General features: G+C 44.0%; 2 protein-coding genes across 2 annotated transcripts in view; one reads left to right on the top strand and one right to left on the bottom strand.

The window, feature by feature from the left end:
- The window catches only part of abr (ABR activator of RhoGEF and GTPase), a 158,165-nt gene extending 144,068 nt beyond the window's left edge, over window positions 1-14,097 (top strand). The window contains exons 17-23 of the mRNA XM_088907113.1: window positions 4,551-4,610; window positions 4,907-5,016; window positions 5,541-5,680; window positions 6,337-6,471; window positions 6,993-7,098; window positions 10,761-10,908; window positions 12,136-14,097. Of these exons, the coding sequence (XP_088763239.1) occupies window positions 4,551-4,610; window positions 4,907-5,016; window positions 5,541-5,680; window positions 6,337-6,471; window positions 6,993-7,098; window positions 10,761-10,908; window positions 12,136-12,225 (789 nt within the window). The 3' untranslated portion in view covers window positions 12,226-14,097. The remainder of the gene's footprint in view (window positions 1-4,550; window positions 4,611-4,906; window positions 5,017-5,540; window positions 5,681-6,336; window positions 6,472-6,992; window positions 7,099-10,760; window positions 10,909-12,135) is intronic.
- timm22 (translocase of inner mitochondrial membrane 22 homolog (yeast)) lies at window positions 13,946-17,887 on the bottom strand. Its single transcript, XM_088907114.1, has 4 exons — window positions 17,621-17,887; window positions 16,255-16,451; window positions 15,774-15,846; window positions 13,946-14,830 (listed from the first exon to the last, which is right to left on the bottom strand). The coding sequence occupies exons 1-4, from the start codon at window positions 17,877-17,879 to the stop codon at window positions 14,754-14,756; spliced, it is 606 nt and encodes a 201-aa protein (XP_088763240.1). The 5' UTR covers window positions 17,880-17,887; the 3' UTR covers window positions 13,946-14,753.
- Between the last annotated feature and the right edge of the window lie 36 nt (window positions 17,888-17,923).

The raw sequence follows: 17,923 nt of genomic DNA, 5'->3' as shown, positions 1-17,923 counted from the left end.
CATTTTAATGACAGAAATCTGTCAACCTCTTCCTTGCAACAGAAATAAGCTACATTTTCATTCAGAAATGTAGATTAAGCTACAGCAGAGTCTGATTAATCCCTAATCTTTCAGAATCTTTTATTGTACTCAGGTTCTTTAATCAGTAAGATCCGTAATGGCAAATGCATTCCATATGCACATTCTCAAGATACTGTTTTACATTTTAAACTCTGGACCTTCTCCTGTTTCACTGAGGCAGACCTTAAAACTGCTGGAAGGTCCTCAGCACAGGCTTCATGGTTACTGCCTGCTCTTTCATTGACCTGTCTGTGTCTTTCTTATTCTAAAGCAAAAATAATTTAGGAAAGAACTCTGTTTTGTGCTGCTGGTACTGTAGATAACGATTTGTAACACAATGTAGAATTGTCACTGGGAGCTTGTTGTTCTCCTTGGACATTTTCCATTCTAGTTTTTATGTTAATTTCATGTAGACAATGGAGCCACTCTTTAAAGCAAATGGCTGCCACATGCGCTTTGAATATACTGTTTTAATTTAGTGTAACATAAGCCCATCAAAGTGCACTGAATGACCCACAGCTGTGTTGTAAAGACTGTTGTTGCCCTTACAGGCAAAGTCTATTCTCATGCTGCGCCAAGTTTTATCAGTTTACCAAGCTGCCTATGGTATGCGCAGATGATCTTCTTGCAGGTACTTTATAGTGCTTAGGAGTAAGCAGGCTGTCCGTCTCCAACAGCTGGGACTTGGAATTTCTGCAGGGTGGTTAAGGCACTTTGTGAGGGAAAGAGCTATATAGGTCCTGTTTGGGCCAAGCTGCTTATCTTGGCTGGGAACCCTCAGTGAGCTCTGTATGGGCTTCCGATCTGCAGTAGGCAGCAGGGGGGCCTTCATCTGGTTTTTGTTCTCCTCACTCAGTCCCTGGCAGACATGCTAAAATACATCTCGCCAGCAGCAACAGTTACAAATGTTACATATTTGGAAAGTAATCATTGAACCCGCTTCTACCTGTTACCACTCTTCTCTGGAGCCACTGTGGAGTTAATAATTAAGTTAGATCCAAAGGTGTTTGTTCGTTTGGCAGTAGGAGAAGCTTCATAGGATCCCCATGTGGTGCAAAAAGCAAAGCATGGTCAGTAAGTACAGTGAAAACCCTGCACACTCCCAGATAGCCTCTGGAGAGTCATTCATATTATTCTGTTACATCAGCCTTTTGGCTGTACATCCTGATAAGGCTGTTGTGCAGCCAAAACTTTGATGTGTTTTAGGCAAAATGAAGAGCAGTGGAGAGCAGCAGAGAAAGTGCAAGCCCTTCATGGGATTGTTTTCCAAATTTAAATGTTGATTTAAAAGTGGCATGTTCAACTTCTGAGTATTCTGAGTTTCTCCTGTTTCTCTTTAACTACTGTAGCACAGATTGATAGGCTTCAGGGGCAGAAGATCATACTGTAGGTTCAGTGCATTCCGGTGCTTTTCATTTGATCCTGACTGAAAGATACCTTTGTCTGTCGTTCAGGTGACTGGTTTACTCTAAGTGATACCTGTGCTTGCATGCCTAGTATCCTTATTGGTCTTTTGCACAATTACTCCGATAACGAGAACAGTCATTATCTCCACTTTTAGTTTAACTTGCCATCTGTGATCAGAAGAAATTGACATTGCACATCTTTTTGGACACCTTCTTCAGGTGTCCTGGTCAGGTGTCCTTCTTCACCTGAAGAAGGCTCCACGGCCGAAACGTTGTGTTCTCTTTCTTCTTTTTTTCAGCATGGAATAAACCTATTACTTGTTCCTTTGCAGCCTACACATGCTGACGCAGCTCCCCACCTGAACTATTTTTTCTCGTTTGTCTGTTTGTTGTATTACCCTGAGTAACTGTGGTTAAAAGAAATGTTATAGCACTATTGTGAAATGCCTATTTAATAGGGAGTTTGTGGTCATGACTTAAATTCGCTACCTCAGCAAGAAAAAAAAAATGAATTCAGGTTTTTTTAGGTGGATGGATATTTAATTCTCTGGAGGGGGCTAAGAAGTTATGGAAGTTGCGTTTGTGGGGTTTGTTCGTTTTGACCTAGATTTTCAATCATTTTTCTGAATGTGAATTTGGAGTAATGTATCTAGAAAAACATTGTCAGAGCCATGGAGAAAGGATTGCTGGGCCTTTGTCCTCAGCAGAGCTGTTGACGTTGTAGTGATTTGCAGATGTTCTTAGGATTTACCTCCCAGAGTGAAAGCCTGGCCATTATCTCTACTGGATCAAGGGCAAGAATTTGCATAGGCCCTGTTGTTACAGAATTAGTAGCTCTCTGCGCAGCTCAGCTGCCATAGTCTTACAATACCGCAGGTGAAACGGGCAGCACCTCAAAGTAAAAGAAGAAATACCACAATGAATGAACGAACGAACGGAAGTAGAACAACAATATGATAGCCCGTGTCTTAAAAGATTGCATTTGCAAGGGTGATGGCATTTAATACAGGTCATAATTCATCTGTATGTCATATTCTTATCACCCAGCTAATAAGGGAGGAGATGTCTTTAGCCTGAGTTCTTGTTTTAGCCAGGGGATTAACATTTATCTTGGGACTGAGTTAGACATTGCTTTCGGCTTGATGCGAGTACCCTTCTCTAGCCCAGCTGTCTGGAACAGTGCTCGGCCTTAAAATACCTCTGCGTCTCCAGTTGGCTGCCTGTGCTGCTGTTACGAGCTCCAGAAACATTGCTGTGATGTTTCTAAGGTCACAGACTTGGGGGTTTCTCCCCCCTTCCCCCCCAAACTGTGCTTTCATGTACCCTTATGAGGGGCGGTAAGCCGGTGGCACTGTGGTGCCACCTCACTGCTCTGGAGCCCTGGCTTCAGTCTGGGACCTGGGCTGCTGTCTGCGTGGAGTTTGAAAATTCTCCCAGTTTTCTTGTGGGTTTTGACATACTCTTAATTGGCTTCAGGGAAAACTGGCCCTGGTGTGAGTGTGTGCCCTGCGATGGACTGGCGTCCTGCCCAGGGTGTACCCTGCCTTGTACCCCTTTCCTTGCCAAAATGGGGTCTGACTCTCCAGAGGCCCTATATAGGATAAAGCGGTTCGAAAATGAATGGATGGAAGTATATGACATCATTTAAGGGAAATTATATGAACATACTGCGTGTGCTGTGTTACAACGGGATCCAGTGTTGCCATAGAAACAATTGAGGTTCAGGCAAATCTGTATTTGACTGTGGGGAGAGGAATGTATGTTTTGCTGCTCATGTAAGTCTTTCCTTTTCAAGGGGGAGGTTAGCACTCTCCCAGCAGAATTCAGAAATCTGTTCACTAGGGCAGATGTGGGGTGAAATGCAGATGTGTGGTCTTCCCCTCACGTCAACATCTGGCCTCCCAGGTTACGCACGGAGAACTGCATGTTCCGTTTCCCTCCCGAAAACTCGCTGGCCGTACGATTGTCATGGAGAATCTTTGCTGCCAGGAGGAAATGAGCTGAAGCGTGCAGCACCCCTGCTTGTGGAGATTACTGAGGAAAACGGAACATTCCACAGGCCCCTGCTAATATGGGAGGCCGTTAATGTGGGGGCACAGCCACTTTAACCAGGTCTGGGCAGTATGCAGTTAAAATTATCAGATGTCAGAATCCCGGAAATCTAATAATGAGAAAAAAAGTTATATCTCCAGTTCCCAGGGATTTTATATATAGCCTGACTTGTCTGGGAATTCCATTTCTGATGGAAATCAGGGTCGTCTTTACACTGCAGTGCAAAAATAACCCAGATTTGCATACTTTTTGAGTGAAGATCTTGAAGTGTCCCGGTTTTCTTGGCTGGAGCTCAGAGGCTACATTAATTAGGACTAAGATGTTTGGACATGGGACATCTGGACAGGTGCTGGTATAAAAAAAAACTTGTCTAGTTTAGAGAGCTTTGGCACAGATCACAAACAACATTCTTGTCCTGGTAAACAAAACCTACTTTCCTTGGAGCTGAGTGATTAAAGAAACTACTCTAATAACAGACGCATTAGGAAGGTATGAAGAACAAGAGGGTAGTTGGTCTACCGATTTGATTTCACTTCAGTGTGAAAACTTACCACCCAGCTATATCCATAGCAAGCATAAATGTTTAAATTATTTTGAAGTACTTTTTGTATTCATTAAATTCATTTTCGAGCTCCATTTCAGGGGAAAAAAACCCCAGAAACCCAGAAACCGTTTGATTTAAGTCAGCCTTAATTTAGTTTGCTGTGCTCAGTTTAACAGGACCACACTGCACAATCACACAACTCCTTGTGTTTTGAACACTAGCGATGCAAGGATCTGCTAAACGTGCTCAGTTCTCATCAGGAGCCCTGTATTTGAAGATGTGAGTTTGTCTGTGAAAGGAATGAGACGTGTCTGTCTTGTCTAAAAAATCTTTATAATACTGCAAAATCATTTTCTGAATATTGCAATAATGAGTCCTTTGGTAGACCTTTTCCAGAGAAAGATGACACGCGCGGTTAACATCTCCATGCACATAAAATACTAGAATACTAGAAACCCTGGAAACTGATAGTTTCTTCTGTCTTACAGCTGGACCCTCAGACAGTACAGTCCAAGAACTGGCACATGGATGTGATAGAGATGAATGGGGTAGGAACAGTTTCCTGTTCCCTAGTGCTCTACAGTATGCTGTCTGCTTCAAGTGAATCCTACCCTTTATTTTTAGAGTTCATTGCAAACTAAAGATATTTATTTTTCTTTATACTGCCCAAATTTAGGCATGTATACTGTTCTTAAAGTGAGTATTAAGAAGACATAATAAAGTTGAAGCTAAGTTACATAAATTAAATCCTGTTTTTAGTACAAATTCATGGAAACATTATCATGTACATTTGCGTGTTAAGATGAAACCCTGTATTCCTGTGACTACGGTCTCTGTCCTTCAGATCAAAGTGGAGTTTTCAATGAAGTTTACAAGTCGAGATCTGAGTTTGAAGAGAACGCCATCGAAGAAACAGAGTGGGGTGTTTGGAGTTAAAATCAGCGTGGTTACAAAGTAAGCCATTCCGATACTCTTCCACAGAAAATAAGTCATTTATTATTTATCTGTGTAATTCCTATTTAACTTCAGTGTTAATTTCAGTAAGTTGTTTGCACAGGGCCGCATTGCATATGTGAAGATCTGCACCGCAGCATTACGAGCTCCTTATTATCCTGGAAAATGAAATGAACAAGAAATAAACAGGGATAAGGTGCTAAAGAGTACAGGTCAGGAGAAGGTTACGTGGCCCTTTGAGTCCAGTGAAGTCTATGAGTAAACAGTGGCGTGTTTTGAATATGAAGGTTCTTTTGAAAAAAAATTAGATATGTTCCTTTTAATTAATCAAAAAGCCATATTATCTTCAGGGAGAGAATATGCTTCCAAGGCATTATACCTACTGTATACTGTATATGGTGCTAAAGAAAGGGTTTTGCTATCAAGACCAATTTTTTTTACTCTGCACATTTCTCAAATTGTCCAGTTTCTGTTTTTTAAAAAAGAGGTATTTAAGATCTTGTCTGTTTTTCCGTTCTCCCCAGACGGGAGCGCTCCAAGGTGCCTTTCATCGTGCGCCAGTGCATCGAGGAGGTGGAGAAGAGGGGGATCGAGGAGGTTGGCATCTATAGGATTTCTGGGGTGGCAACGGATATCCAGGCTTTGAAAGCAGTATTTGACACAAGTAAGTGAATATCACGCATCTAACTAGGAATTCGGTCGCAGTCCAGGTTATTACGGTGGGGATTAATTCCACACATGATTCCCTTTTAAAGTTTAAAGATATTATTTACCTTCAGTTTCCAGATACTACAGTTTATACCACTACTTCTTGTGGAAGAGTCAGGTAGGCCTCTAACAGAAGACCTTTCCTCCTTCTGCAATGACGGGTTTGTGGGAAAAGAATGATGGTTACCGAGGATGGCTTCTGTCAGCTGCAGAGGGTTATGCCATTCTCTGAGTCAAAAAAAAAGGGCAAGCAGTCACGGACTCCACACGCCCGGGAGATTGAGACAAATAGATTTTCTAAGCTGCTGTGATGCATTGGCTTTTTTCCCTCGGTATCCATCTTTTACTCGTATGCCGTACGGGGAGGTAGAATTTACTTTTAGAAATGCATTTAAAAAACTGAGCGAAAGTGACTCACCATGTAGCCTTTCTTGTCAGTGAGCAGGGTTATAAAAGGCTTTTATAAGGTCTTGCAATGCCACCGACAAGACTGGTAAAAGCAATTAAGGGAGTCAGTCTGGCAGTGGCGCATTGATTGAAAGGAGCTCCATGTTATTAATCCACCTTTCCCTGTGCAGCACTGTGCATTAATGCATGTAACTCTTCCCTTAGATACCAAAGACATCCTGGTGATGCTGAGTGATATGGACATCAACGCCATAGCCGGAACTTTGAAACTGTACTTCCGGGAGCTGCCAGAGCCACTGCTCACAGACAGACTCTACCTGGCTTTCATGGAAGGAATAGGTACAGTATGCACAGCTGACTGCACAGCACTTTCTGTACATAGTGTATTTCTGGCCACTCTAGTGAAAGCGCTTTACAGGTAATGGGGACCCCCTTCCACCTACACTAGTGTGCAGCCCCCACCTAGATGATGTCACAGCAGCTAAAGTGCGCCAGTACGCTCCCCACACGCCAGCTCTCCGTGGGGGGGAGAGCAGAGTGATGAAGCCAGTCCAGAGAGGGGGATTATTAGGAGGCCATGATTGGTAAAGGCCAGGGGGAAATCTGGCCAGGCACTGGGGTAACACCCTAAGGCAACGTGCAGCATGAGAAATGTCCTGTGTGATCTGGCATTGATTCCCGAGAGCACGCAGGGTTGGCTGTTTTGGCTCTGGGAAGAACTGGGGGCATTCCAGATGCCGGGAGGTTGCCAGACCGGAGCGTGGGTGAGGAAGCGCGAGTATGAAAGCCGGAGATAAAGGAAGAGTGTAAGCCCAGAGCTGGGGCTTGTGAATAACCCCTGCCTGTTTCCGTCCGCACAGCTCTGTCCGACCCGGCCGCGAAGGAGAATTGCATGATGCACCTCCTGCGATCCCTCCCCGACCCCAACCTCATCACCTTCCTGACCCTGCTGGAGCACCTCAAGAGGTAAGGAGCCGGAGCCCCAGAACAACTGGGGCTGAGCTGGGCACCCTGAAAACCAGAGATCGATCTCTTTAGCTGGGTTTTTTTAGAGGAACACATTACAGTGACATCAGCGTCTGCTGTGCTTTATGTGACTCTCAGACCTCAACTTCCTGTGGAATTTATGCCATTGTTTGTGTTTCGTGGAGATTGTGAAGATTACTGCCCAGTTGCAACCATTAGGTCAGTTTAATCTGTCCTCAAGTCTAAGCTACATTTCTGCACCAGTGGATCTCTTTCACTGCCTCAGACACACGCACAAAAACCCCTGCTATCACAAGGTTCCCTGTCTCAGTGTCAGACATGCTGTACAGAGGACTGACTACTTCATGAGGTTACAGAGATCAGACAATATTGCCATAAAGCTTGCCGTAGCCGAACCAAAGACTTCTTGTTGCAATTTAGATGAAGAAGAAATCTGTAATAGAGACTTTTAAAATATTCAAGCAGGGAGCTGCGTCCGGATGCGCAGGCTGCAAAGGAACAAGTAAAAGGTTTATTCCGTGCTGACGAGAGAAGAGAAACACAAAGTTTCGGCTGTGGAGCCTTCTTCGGGCTATTAAGATATTTCTGCCTGTAATTTTAAAGGCATGTCCTTCTGTTTTGGCTCTTGGAGTGTTTGCTAAAGGCATCGCACTGGAAAAACTGAGTGGCTGTAGATGGAAAAGCCATTAGCTTACACGGCCTGCGAATCTACTAGTGTGCTCCCACGTCTGGGGGAGGGGGGAGTAACTTTCACATGTTAATTGATCCCGAGCACAATTTACTGTACTGTTGCAGCAAAGATTAGCAACAAATTGTGGATTTTTCTTCTTCTGTCTGAAATGATTACCTTTCACCAAGCAACATATTTTACCACTTTATTACAGCCTAAGTGTAGGCGTGTTGGGATAAAATAAAAGGCACAGGGCTCATGCCAGTGCTGATGGAGTACAAAATTAACAGTTGTAATGCTTGTGAATGCCAGGGTGATATTAGGAGGTGATAAGATTTTAGAATACAACATTCAGTACTTACGCGAAATATTGAAATGCATTTCAAAACATTAAATAAAAGAAAGGCTTAATTATTAACGTTAGAAAGAACCCCACAGTTTCATCACAATCTACACATTCCTGTGCTGATCCTGTGTACAGTACAGTCCTGACAACAGCTTGTATGGATAAAGTAAAGCTGAAAGGTGATGGTAGCAGAGTGTATGGTGGTTCTTTATTTGATTTGTCCACGACATTTGGATTCCCTTTGGTATTTCCATCATAGTATTTTCCAGTGGTTCGTTTAGAGTGGGGAAAAAAAATCAGCGTGTCGTGAACTTAAACTGTACCCATCAGGCCTGTGGTTTGTTTGAAGCATATGGTTGCCAGCCGTGTAAATCCTTATAAACTGTAAAAAAAAGAACCTGAAAGAAGGGAAAAAAATACTAAAAAGCTTCCTCAGAGGACTGGCCAGCGTTCAAAAGTTTTTTCTAGATAGTGGAAATATTAACACCTGTTTTCAACACATCTCGAAGGCGCAGCAAATAGGGATAGAAACATCCTGATTCTGATCACGTTAGGTTCAACCAGATCTGAGAAAAGCCTTGATAATCAGGCTCCATATTTGAGCTGTGAGCAGGATGGCACCACCTCCTGGTGAACTTAAGAATGACAGAAGAGAAAAGACTGCAGAGTAGGACAAGGGATACTTTCATTGAAAATGGCAGGTTTTTTAAGAACAGAAAAAAGAAGCCTGAAGTCACTTGAACAACAGTGATGACGTGCAGCTAGCATTTTCCTCCCTCACCTCACATGAGCCGGGGTGACCTGTGACTTTGCTCGTGTGCGTGGTGAGTAGCTGGCGCCCCGCTGTAGATGACAAGTTTTATTAACTGGGCTGAACATGTGCAGCTTCCACATGGCATGAAGTCATGTCTGCAGGAGTGGGCCTGGCTGACGGGAGAGCCCTTGGCCGCTGATTTTGAGAAGCCGCGGAGAGGGAGATCAGAGAGGTGTCATGGGTGGAGAGGCTTTATAAAAATAAAAAGGCGCTCTCAAACATGTCAGGCCTGTTGGACCCTGCTTTCCTCTGCTCTTTTTCACATCTGTTGATACTTAACTTTTCCTCAGAGGGGAGAGAGTGGTGGAATCAAGCCTTTGTGCCAGCAGGTTATGACACACGGTGTGAATGCAGGAGCAGCTGCCCTGACGTCAACGTGCGAGTCTTTCGAAGGGTCAGTCCGCAGCGAAGGCAGTTTCCTCAAGCCAAGCGAGCAATCGTTTTCGAAGAGGCTGGGGTCTACCAGGGGAAACTGCATCAGCAGAGAGCAGCACAAACAGCGGTATCCATGAAGCAGAACTGCAGGGTGCTTTGCTGTTGAAAAATGTTAAAAAGCTTGTGGCCACGAATGCAGCTGACCAATCAAGTACAACAAACGCACCTGTGACTCAGATCAACACACCACATGGGATCAGGGGCGTTCAGACGTTTCCTGCATTAGCTGGTTGCACAAATTCAAAATATATTTCCAAAATATAAGGGAAGAAAATTGATCATAGCTCACTGCAGGAAATTTTAAACTATGTGATAATGACATATTTTTTCTTATGTCTTATGTCACAGTTAACAGATGTGTCTTCAGAACAGTGATTTCTTTTGTGGCAGGATCAAACTCCATATATATCAGAAATAATCTCCTCAACTCTTATCAGCAGTTGTGTAAATGCTAAAATGGCTGGCAACTATGGGAACTCCCACTGCACTCCTCTTCACAATACAGTGCAAAACAAAAGGGTCTGCATGAAAGGGCAGAGGTACAGATCTTTGCAAACTGCTTTGTATGTGGGGAATGACAATGTGGGGCAATTTTAACGTTCATTAATTGTGGTGATTTACACATAGCCGTGTGGTTTATCTGTTTTTTTCAAACCAGAGCTTGCCGTTTTATGAGCAGTTATTGGATGCACATGGTGTTGTAGGCTGTGTGATGAGTATTCTGGTTAAAGGTTTTGTGTACATAGTGGTATTAATTGTTTGATAATGTACTTTTTATTATTAGCAGCTTGGAATGAGAAAGTTTTCATTGGGCTACACACAGATGGTTGTCTAGGCCCTGTTCAGTTTGCAGTCTCAGTTCTCTTAAAATTGACTCTGTCCCTCAAAGCCTGCTCGCTGTTTGTCTTTGTACTGAACAAATGGCACCTCGTGAGCCTGTGTGACAAAGATGCCTTTGCCCTGTTGACACACACATGTGCACGGAGAGCCCAGAGTGCCTGGGCCACCTGTGAGCCAGCTTGTCTCTCCAAGCCTGGTGAATCTGATGAAAGAAAAGAGCAAGAACAGTTTCTGAAGGCAGTATACATCCTCTGATAATATTATGGTTGTTTAATTAAGCAAGAGAGTCACAGGTGTTATTGCAGGTTACAAGCCCTTGGCAAATACTACAGTACTGCTGTAGGAAGGTTGTAAGATTTATGCCTCTGAGAACTCATTATGAACTCGTTGCTTGGGAAATAAGGGAAAACTAATCAAGAGCAAAGACATCATTTAGTCCAAAGTGAGTCTGGAGAGAGGAGAAAGTGCACCTGCTGTGTTTTCAGCACAGGACTTGTGTTGGAGAGATGCTTAACACCGGCCCTTTATCTCCACAGAGTTGCCGAGAAGGAACCCATCAATAAAATGTCCCTTCATAACCTCGCCACTGTCTTTGGCCCCACACTGCTGAGGCCCTCAGAAGTAGAGACCAAGGGACACATCAACCTGGCCTCGGATATCTGGTCCCATGATGTTATGGCGCAGGTAGGACTGGGTCTGACTATGAAAGTGGAAAGGGGGACACATTTATTCTAGGTACTGGCGATGGTGTCTGCTTATTTTTTACTCTCCATTCAGACCCTGTCAATGGAGGCTCTGACACCAGGTTAAAGTACATCAGTCTTGGTGGCTCTTACAGCTGTGTCCTGGCAGCACGGCTCTTCAGCCTTGCAAACCTGACAGAGCGATGAGCTCCAGCACCACAGCTGGCAGCCGCGTCAGGACACGCCACTGTATCAACCATTTAATAAATAACGCTTCTATAGACATACTGTATGTTCTTAAATTTGCATGGCCTTCAAATCAAACCGCAAGTGCCTCATGGTAAAAAAAAAACATTGGATTTCCTGTGTCGTATTATGGTTGCGCACTGTTCAGTTAAGTCGGCAACCACTTTCACATGAATGAATTTTTTCCACCGTTGGCTTGTGTCACCGCTTGCCCTCTGCTTATGTCAGAAGCTCTCGTGAGTCGTGGGAAAAGGACCCAGCTAGCCTTGTCTAGCGGCCTGGCACTACACAACACCATGTCCTTCCCAGACCTCCCCACACTGTCACTATAGAACTCAGTAGGAGATCTAAACACATGGATTCTGTACCTCAGATTGTGTCACTGGTGGGCGAGGGGCCGATGTGTGACATTGAGGACTGAGCGGGGGGATCAGTTCTCTACAAGTATCTTTTCAATATACACACCAGTGTTGTTCCTGAATTATTTTAAGTGAGAACTCCAGATGGTGTGTACTGGTTTTATGAGATTTCCGCAGTGCTTGTCGTAAGAAATAAATTGTCCTTGCCAACTTTACATTGGCAATTGGAAGTTCAGTGGGAAAAAAAAAAAGACATTAAGGAATTAGGAACCGTCAAGTCACTGTCAAGGAGTGTTGAATACAAAACATTCTCAATTAAATATTCATCTTTAGCTCGTAACGTTTTGAAACTGTATGGTTGTCGGAAAATGAGAATTCCTAACCAGGCACGTGTTGCTCCGAATGCTGTATTATGTGCCTCAGGATCTGTGGTCCTCACATTGTCAATGTTGTGTCAGTGGATATAAGGGGGATTGCGTTTAGACCTGAAAACAGGGGACATTTCTTTACACAAAAGGTTGTGGGTGTATGTAACAAGCCTGCCCACCCTCTGATCACTCACTTCCGAACGGCTTCCTTGAGTTTGTAGCTTCTCTGATCTTGGTTTCCTCTCCCCGACGCAGGTCCAAGTCCTCCTGTACTACCTTCAGCACCCTCCCATTTCCATCTCCGAGCTGAAGCGCAACACGCTGTACTTCTCCACCGACGTGTAGACTGGGAAGAGCCAGAGCGCCCCCTGGCCTCCGGCTCGCAGAGGCGCGTCCACGCCACCCACCCATCCTCTTGTGTCCCGGTCCAGTGAGAGAAGAGGGAAGACGACGTCCAGAGGAACCAGCACTGCGCTCTCTCGGCATTTCATTCGTCTTGTGTGTTTTGTATTTCAAAAGGACTGTTCCCTGTCCCATCTGCTGACCCGATAGCAGGGGACGGTCCACTTCCCCGCCTGGCAGATGATCACTTTTGCATCTGTTCCTCCTCGTTTGGGGTGCCCCCTCCACCCCCCCACCCCCCTCGAAGAGCAGGTCAGGGAACTCGCGCCGAGATTTCAGTTGCTCTTTTCGGCCTTGGCTGCTGACGGCTTGCTGTCCGCTCTCCGTCCCACGTTCACGGTCAGTTTTAAAGTGGGGAGGGGTTCGAGTCCCCAGCACTGAGCTGTGGTCAGGCCACCGAACCGCCGGAGCATCGAGGCACGTGGAAACGACAACTAGGACTTGTTGTTTTCTTCTGTGGCAATGCCATCACACCTAAAACTGAGAAAGAATCTGCACCAGGCGTTGCTCACAGATCTGGTGAGGAGCGATCATGGTACTTTGTGATTGTTAGGAACACGGAGATATCGATAGTGCTTCAAGAATGTTCTGTTGCCGAGTTCACTTCAGAGGCATTCCAGAAATGGCATTTACATATTTTATAAATATTATTTGTTCAATGGTTTATTTTTTGCTTTGTGCATGTGATTGAGGAGGGCTGCGAGCTTTTGACTGTGTTCCGCAAGAGGACGAGGGTGACGTGATTTTACACCGTCACAGTTTCTGTTTCGGGGCACCTCAGAAGTGTCTCATTCATGTGCCACAGCCCTCCATAGTGTGAGTAAAAGCTGAATTTGCCCTATTTATTAAAAATATTAAGTGTGCCTGTACAACCCAGTACATATATAGAAATAATTTACAAAAACTTTTTTTTTCCTTTAAGTATGAGTCTGTTCGTTGTTTTGAGGTTCATCTTAAGGATATTGATGTTTTTTTATGTTAAATTTCTCATTTACATCAGTTGTTGGCTGAAATGTACTGTAATATGAATAATTGTGTGAAAATCCTTTTGACAATTGATTCCTTCTTTATGAAATTGACATAAGAAATGGAGATGTCATAAAAATAAAATATTGTACAAAGAATGAAAATAATTCCTTCTTTTAGGTCATTTCCATTGTACACCAGTGTACCACAGCATTCTAGTGTTACTATAGGAGGGTTAGTGTATTACTGGGATCCCCAATCCTAGTCCTGGTGACCCCCAAACTTGCTGGTTTTCACTGCATCTGAGCTCTTAAATTAATCCTTTTAAACCTTAATGGAATCAACTATTGGTTTAGTTAGAATCTGGGAAAGTTTTTTTTTCTATTTAATGACTGGAGATTGAAGAAACACATTTGTTAGAAGGCAACCACTTACAAGTCTAGAAACTGAAAAATGAGTTGAGTTTAAAGGCGTCATGTCTCTTAAGGGCTCAGATGCTCAGGTGGGACAGAAACCAGCAGGTGTGTAGGTCCCCAGGCCCAGGGCTGGGACACCCTGGTATAACTTGCCCTCACTGCATGTTCAGCTTATCAGTCAGGCTGCAGGCTTCCTGCATTGTCATCAATGAAACCCTGCAAGTTCAACTGTACTGTTATCAAGCCCACAACATATCTTAAGGTAAGCACTGTTAGATGAGTACTATTTGATATTTTTAATATAAGATAAAAGGAAATCAAAACCGTGTATTTTACATCCATGGGGAAAAAAAAATGAGTACATATTTACAGTAAGTCGATGTCGATGTGAACCTTTTTTTAGAAAAATAAATAAAACTGTACCAAACAGTGATATTCTGTGACATTCTTGGACTGGGGAATCTGAAGTATATTGTTTTTTGTATCTTTTCACTGTACCACATAATCATTACAAGCTACAGCTCCAGGGAGGAACCATGACGGAAGCTTCTTCTGTTGTTATTTAACATTGTTTTAACGTTTTGTACATCCAGTGTATAATAATAGACCACATCATGCTTCGGACTGTGGGTTTTTACTTTCTGTTTTTTGCAAGTCTATGAGAAAGGTGTAAGTAATGTGTTATAGACGGGCATCTTTTCAAACGCTACTTTGACAGGACAGTGCAGAGCATATTATAATTCGTAAAATGACATGACCAGTTCTTACCGGTGTAAAGACTTATTTCTAAAGTCTATTTATTGATTACTTACAAATTGCACATATATTTATGTTTCTATAACAAAATTAACTAGGCTCAACCAAATGTTCCTCTCATGTTTTTTTATAACTTATAGGAATTGCTTCATATTGAAAAGATGTGGAGTATAAATCAGTCCAGAACTCATAGTGAACACAGAGAACTGCTGGTCCTCAGCAGGAATACAGGCCACTCCCTCTGATGCTTCTCTTGTGCTCCAAGGATGGCCTGGCCAGCTCTACTGGAAAGCAACTGGTAACAAAAAGTCCTTCTGTCCGAAGCCCTGGACCTCAGCGCAGGTAATACTCGATTGCTGCTGAAAAGGCAGCAAAACCACCACATCCCAGCACTCCGGCCTTGAGCCCAGCTGTTTGCAGGAGGAAACAAAGAAAGAAGTTCAGTACCTGTCACCGGACTTAAAAAAAAAATCTTTGCTCTTAATAATCTCTAAAGCAATTTTCATTTTTGCCACTGCATTAGTTAACAAAAAATGTACCGTGCTCAGAACACGTGCCTCAATCCTTCAGCAGGAGAGAAAAGAAATGCGCGTGATAGTCTAAAAATCTGCACTATTTTGACAAGCCGTTTGTCAGAGGTGGCACACTGTCAGCTTTTCATGTGTGATCTCAGATTTCCTGTTATCACACCTTTCTCTTTGAATTTTCACTCCCTTGTCAACTCCATTTGTTCTTCATCTGTCAAAGCTATACCAAAGCTATTTTGTGGTCCTGAAATCCACCATTATCAATTTTTGCTTTCACTTGGCTTTCTGTTCTCAACATACTATAATATATGTAATGGGAAACTGCAAATTATTTTTTTTATCACAGACCACTAGCAATTTGGAATTGCCAGTTGTCTTGGGAGTGTGGAGTCTGTGTGACACAACTATCGCCCCTGTACTCACATGGGGGTAATAAAGAGATAAAGACAGGCACCTCCATCCTGATCTCCCATTGAGTCACTGAGACATTAGCAGATGCGGAGAACAGGACGTTCAGCACCAATTGTAAATGAGGTGCATCCCTCACTGATGTCACTGTAAGCCTGCAGATAGCTAGCAAGTCACAGGAGTCCCTACTGCACTAGGAGCCAAGCAAGCCCTGACCAATTGATCCAACCCTACTCCTGACAGCAGCCATCGTAATGTGCAACACTACCTTAGGAATCTCTCACAGTAGGCTGCTGACAAGACTAACGTCTAAACTCTTGTCTGGCTCTGACACAAAGTCGGGATCGGCTTAACCTGTGCTTGCAACCAGCGCCTTTACATGCTGAGCCACATCTGGTCATTTTGAAAGTGAGCTAACCTCTGAAGCCAATTGCCCCTCCAGTCACACAGCCGCTGAGAACAGCGTTCTTCCAGTCTGACTTCCCTCTGTGCTGAAAAGGAAAACCAATACAAGAACCTCAGGCTGAGGAACACCATAAATGTCATGTAACAAAACAATTCAGTTGATTAACCACAAGAGGGAGCTACGACACTGTTCTCAGTTAAACTGCTCAAGCCAGTGATACAGGATTAACAGTTAACAAACGCAGGCTTTCCCATCCTTAAACCCCTCTACTCCCAATCACTCCCTTCTCCACATCCTCCTTGTACTGGGAGCTGTATTTACTGAGGTCACGTCGGCACATTTGCTCAATGTTGTACACACCGCAATTTGTTCTGGAAATTGCTATGCAGAAAAGTTTTTAAAACGGTAAGAATACAGAGGAAACCGTGTAGTTTAAATCTGGGGCCTGCACAGAGGATGGATTGTCAAACTGAACCTGGGAAGCGATACCTACCGATTCTATTAAGCACTCAGTGCAGGAGAACATCGCCCCCACGATGGCAAAGTTCTTGGCGTAGGACATGCCTCTCTGCCCCATGTCCCTCAGCACTTCCCTCGCTGTCGGCGTCCTCAGGGGATCCTTGGGGTCAAACCCAACATTGGTGTCGATTCCTGCCGTGAAAACTCCAAAGGCTCCTCCCAGAACAAATCCTAGCCAGACAAAAAGACCAGCCTGCATAGAACACTCATTCCTCCCAGGGCTATGAACCTGCTTCGTATGGACGCCCGATTGTTATATTAATTTTTTCATAATGCTTGAATCTTATGCATCCATCACACATACCGATGACCCAATTATTCTGTTGGTGTTTCGAGATTGTGAGGATTCCGAAAAGCTGCGTAGCTCTTTTTCTAATCTTGGGCACGTAGGTTTCCTATTCGTTAATGGGTTCGTGTCCGCAATGCCAATTTCCCTTCTGGGACAATGAAGGAAGTAATGAAGCAGGAAAAAATGAGAGAAAGGTTACAAATGAGAGAGAAGGCAGTACAGCCCATCTGGGTTGCAAAACAGAAATTATCTGGTAGCTTCTTGAAGGGCCCCAGGGAATTCTGCATCAACAGAACGACGGGACTGCTCCTACCAGACACCTGAATCCCACTGGCCATAGAGTAGCCTACTGTCATCTCTCCTCTATCATTAGTCATACTGAAGTATGTGTCGGACTTATTTTGAGTTCGTCTCCCCTGGCGAGTCTGTTCTGAGATTCAGAACCTTTATATGCACCTTTCTCACAGTCCAGGAATGAACCTGTTCTTTATTACATGACGAATCTTATCATCATTTCACCCCAGGCTGCTCATGAAATACTTGTGTACATGCAAAACATGTACAGCAGTAAATATAAGTACTTCCCACATTTTCTTTTAGAAAAATTACCAAGATAATCAGTATGATTTGCACAATAGTTTCCCGACTGGTCATGTGGGCAACAACATGGAAAGATATTTTGCATTGAACTGTCGTCTTCCCCGAAATACCCTACATTACACACGTTCACCTACAGCCATAGTTAAATCCATCTGCTGTTCACTACAAATATTTCACTTTGTTTGGGATGATTATCCGCGTAAAACGCATAGGGATTCTCGATGTAGTCGGACTATTTTGTACTTTAATGCTTTCATTACCATCATTCCTTAACATTAAATCACAGGCGCCGCTGTCCTAAACTAACAATTTAATACAACCGCAAAGCGGGATCAGGAGTATTACTGGGGAGGAAGGAAAGGCGGATGGGGCTCTAAACCTATTATAAAGGACACAAACTCTATTCAATACAAGACGTGAAGAATAGCTTTGATTTATCAGTGAACTGTACCTCCGACGCACGCCAGCGCTGCCTTGAACGCACAGCTCTCCATTCCCCGCTCGATCAGCTTCTGCTCCTCGCTTTTCTGCGGGCTCGGAAGCCCCCCCATAATCGACGAATTCAGCTCCCTGGCTCGCCTCTTCTCCCCCACCAAGTGCTCCAGGATCAAGCTGTACTGAAGCGGGGCGCCCTCCGGGCTGGCCCCCGCCATTGGGGCAGACCCTGGACTCCCCGAAACGGAGCCGCTGCTCTCGCTGGGCGCCGCCATGACGGATTCAGTGTAAGTAAATCTAACGTTTAGTTTTGAAATAC

Source organism: Atractosteus spatula, chromosome 27 (genome assembly GCF_055471065.1).
Source record: "Atractosteus spatula isolate fAtrSpa1 chromosome 27, fAtrSpa1.hap1, whole genome shotgun sequence".
Lineage (NCBI taxonomy): Eukaryota > Metazoa > Chordata > Actinopteri > Semionotiformes > Lepisosteidae > Atractosteus > Atractosteus spatula.
This window is presented reverse-complemented; position numbering and strand designations above follow the sequence as displayed.

Coding starts and splice junctions, on each gene's coding strand:
- timm22 (XM_088907114.1), bottom strand. CDS start 17,879: ATGGCGGCGCCCAGCGAGAGCAGCGGCTCCGTTTCGGGGAGTCCAGGG. Junction 16,452..17,620: donor AGCGCTGGCGTGCGTCGGAG/GTACAGTTCACT, acceptor TTGTCTGGCTAG/GATTTGTTCTGGGAGGAGCC. Junction 14,831..15,773: donor AGGGGCAATTGGCTTCAGAG/GTTAGCTCACTT, acceptor TCCTGCAAACAG/CTGGGCTCAAGGCCGGAGTG.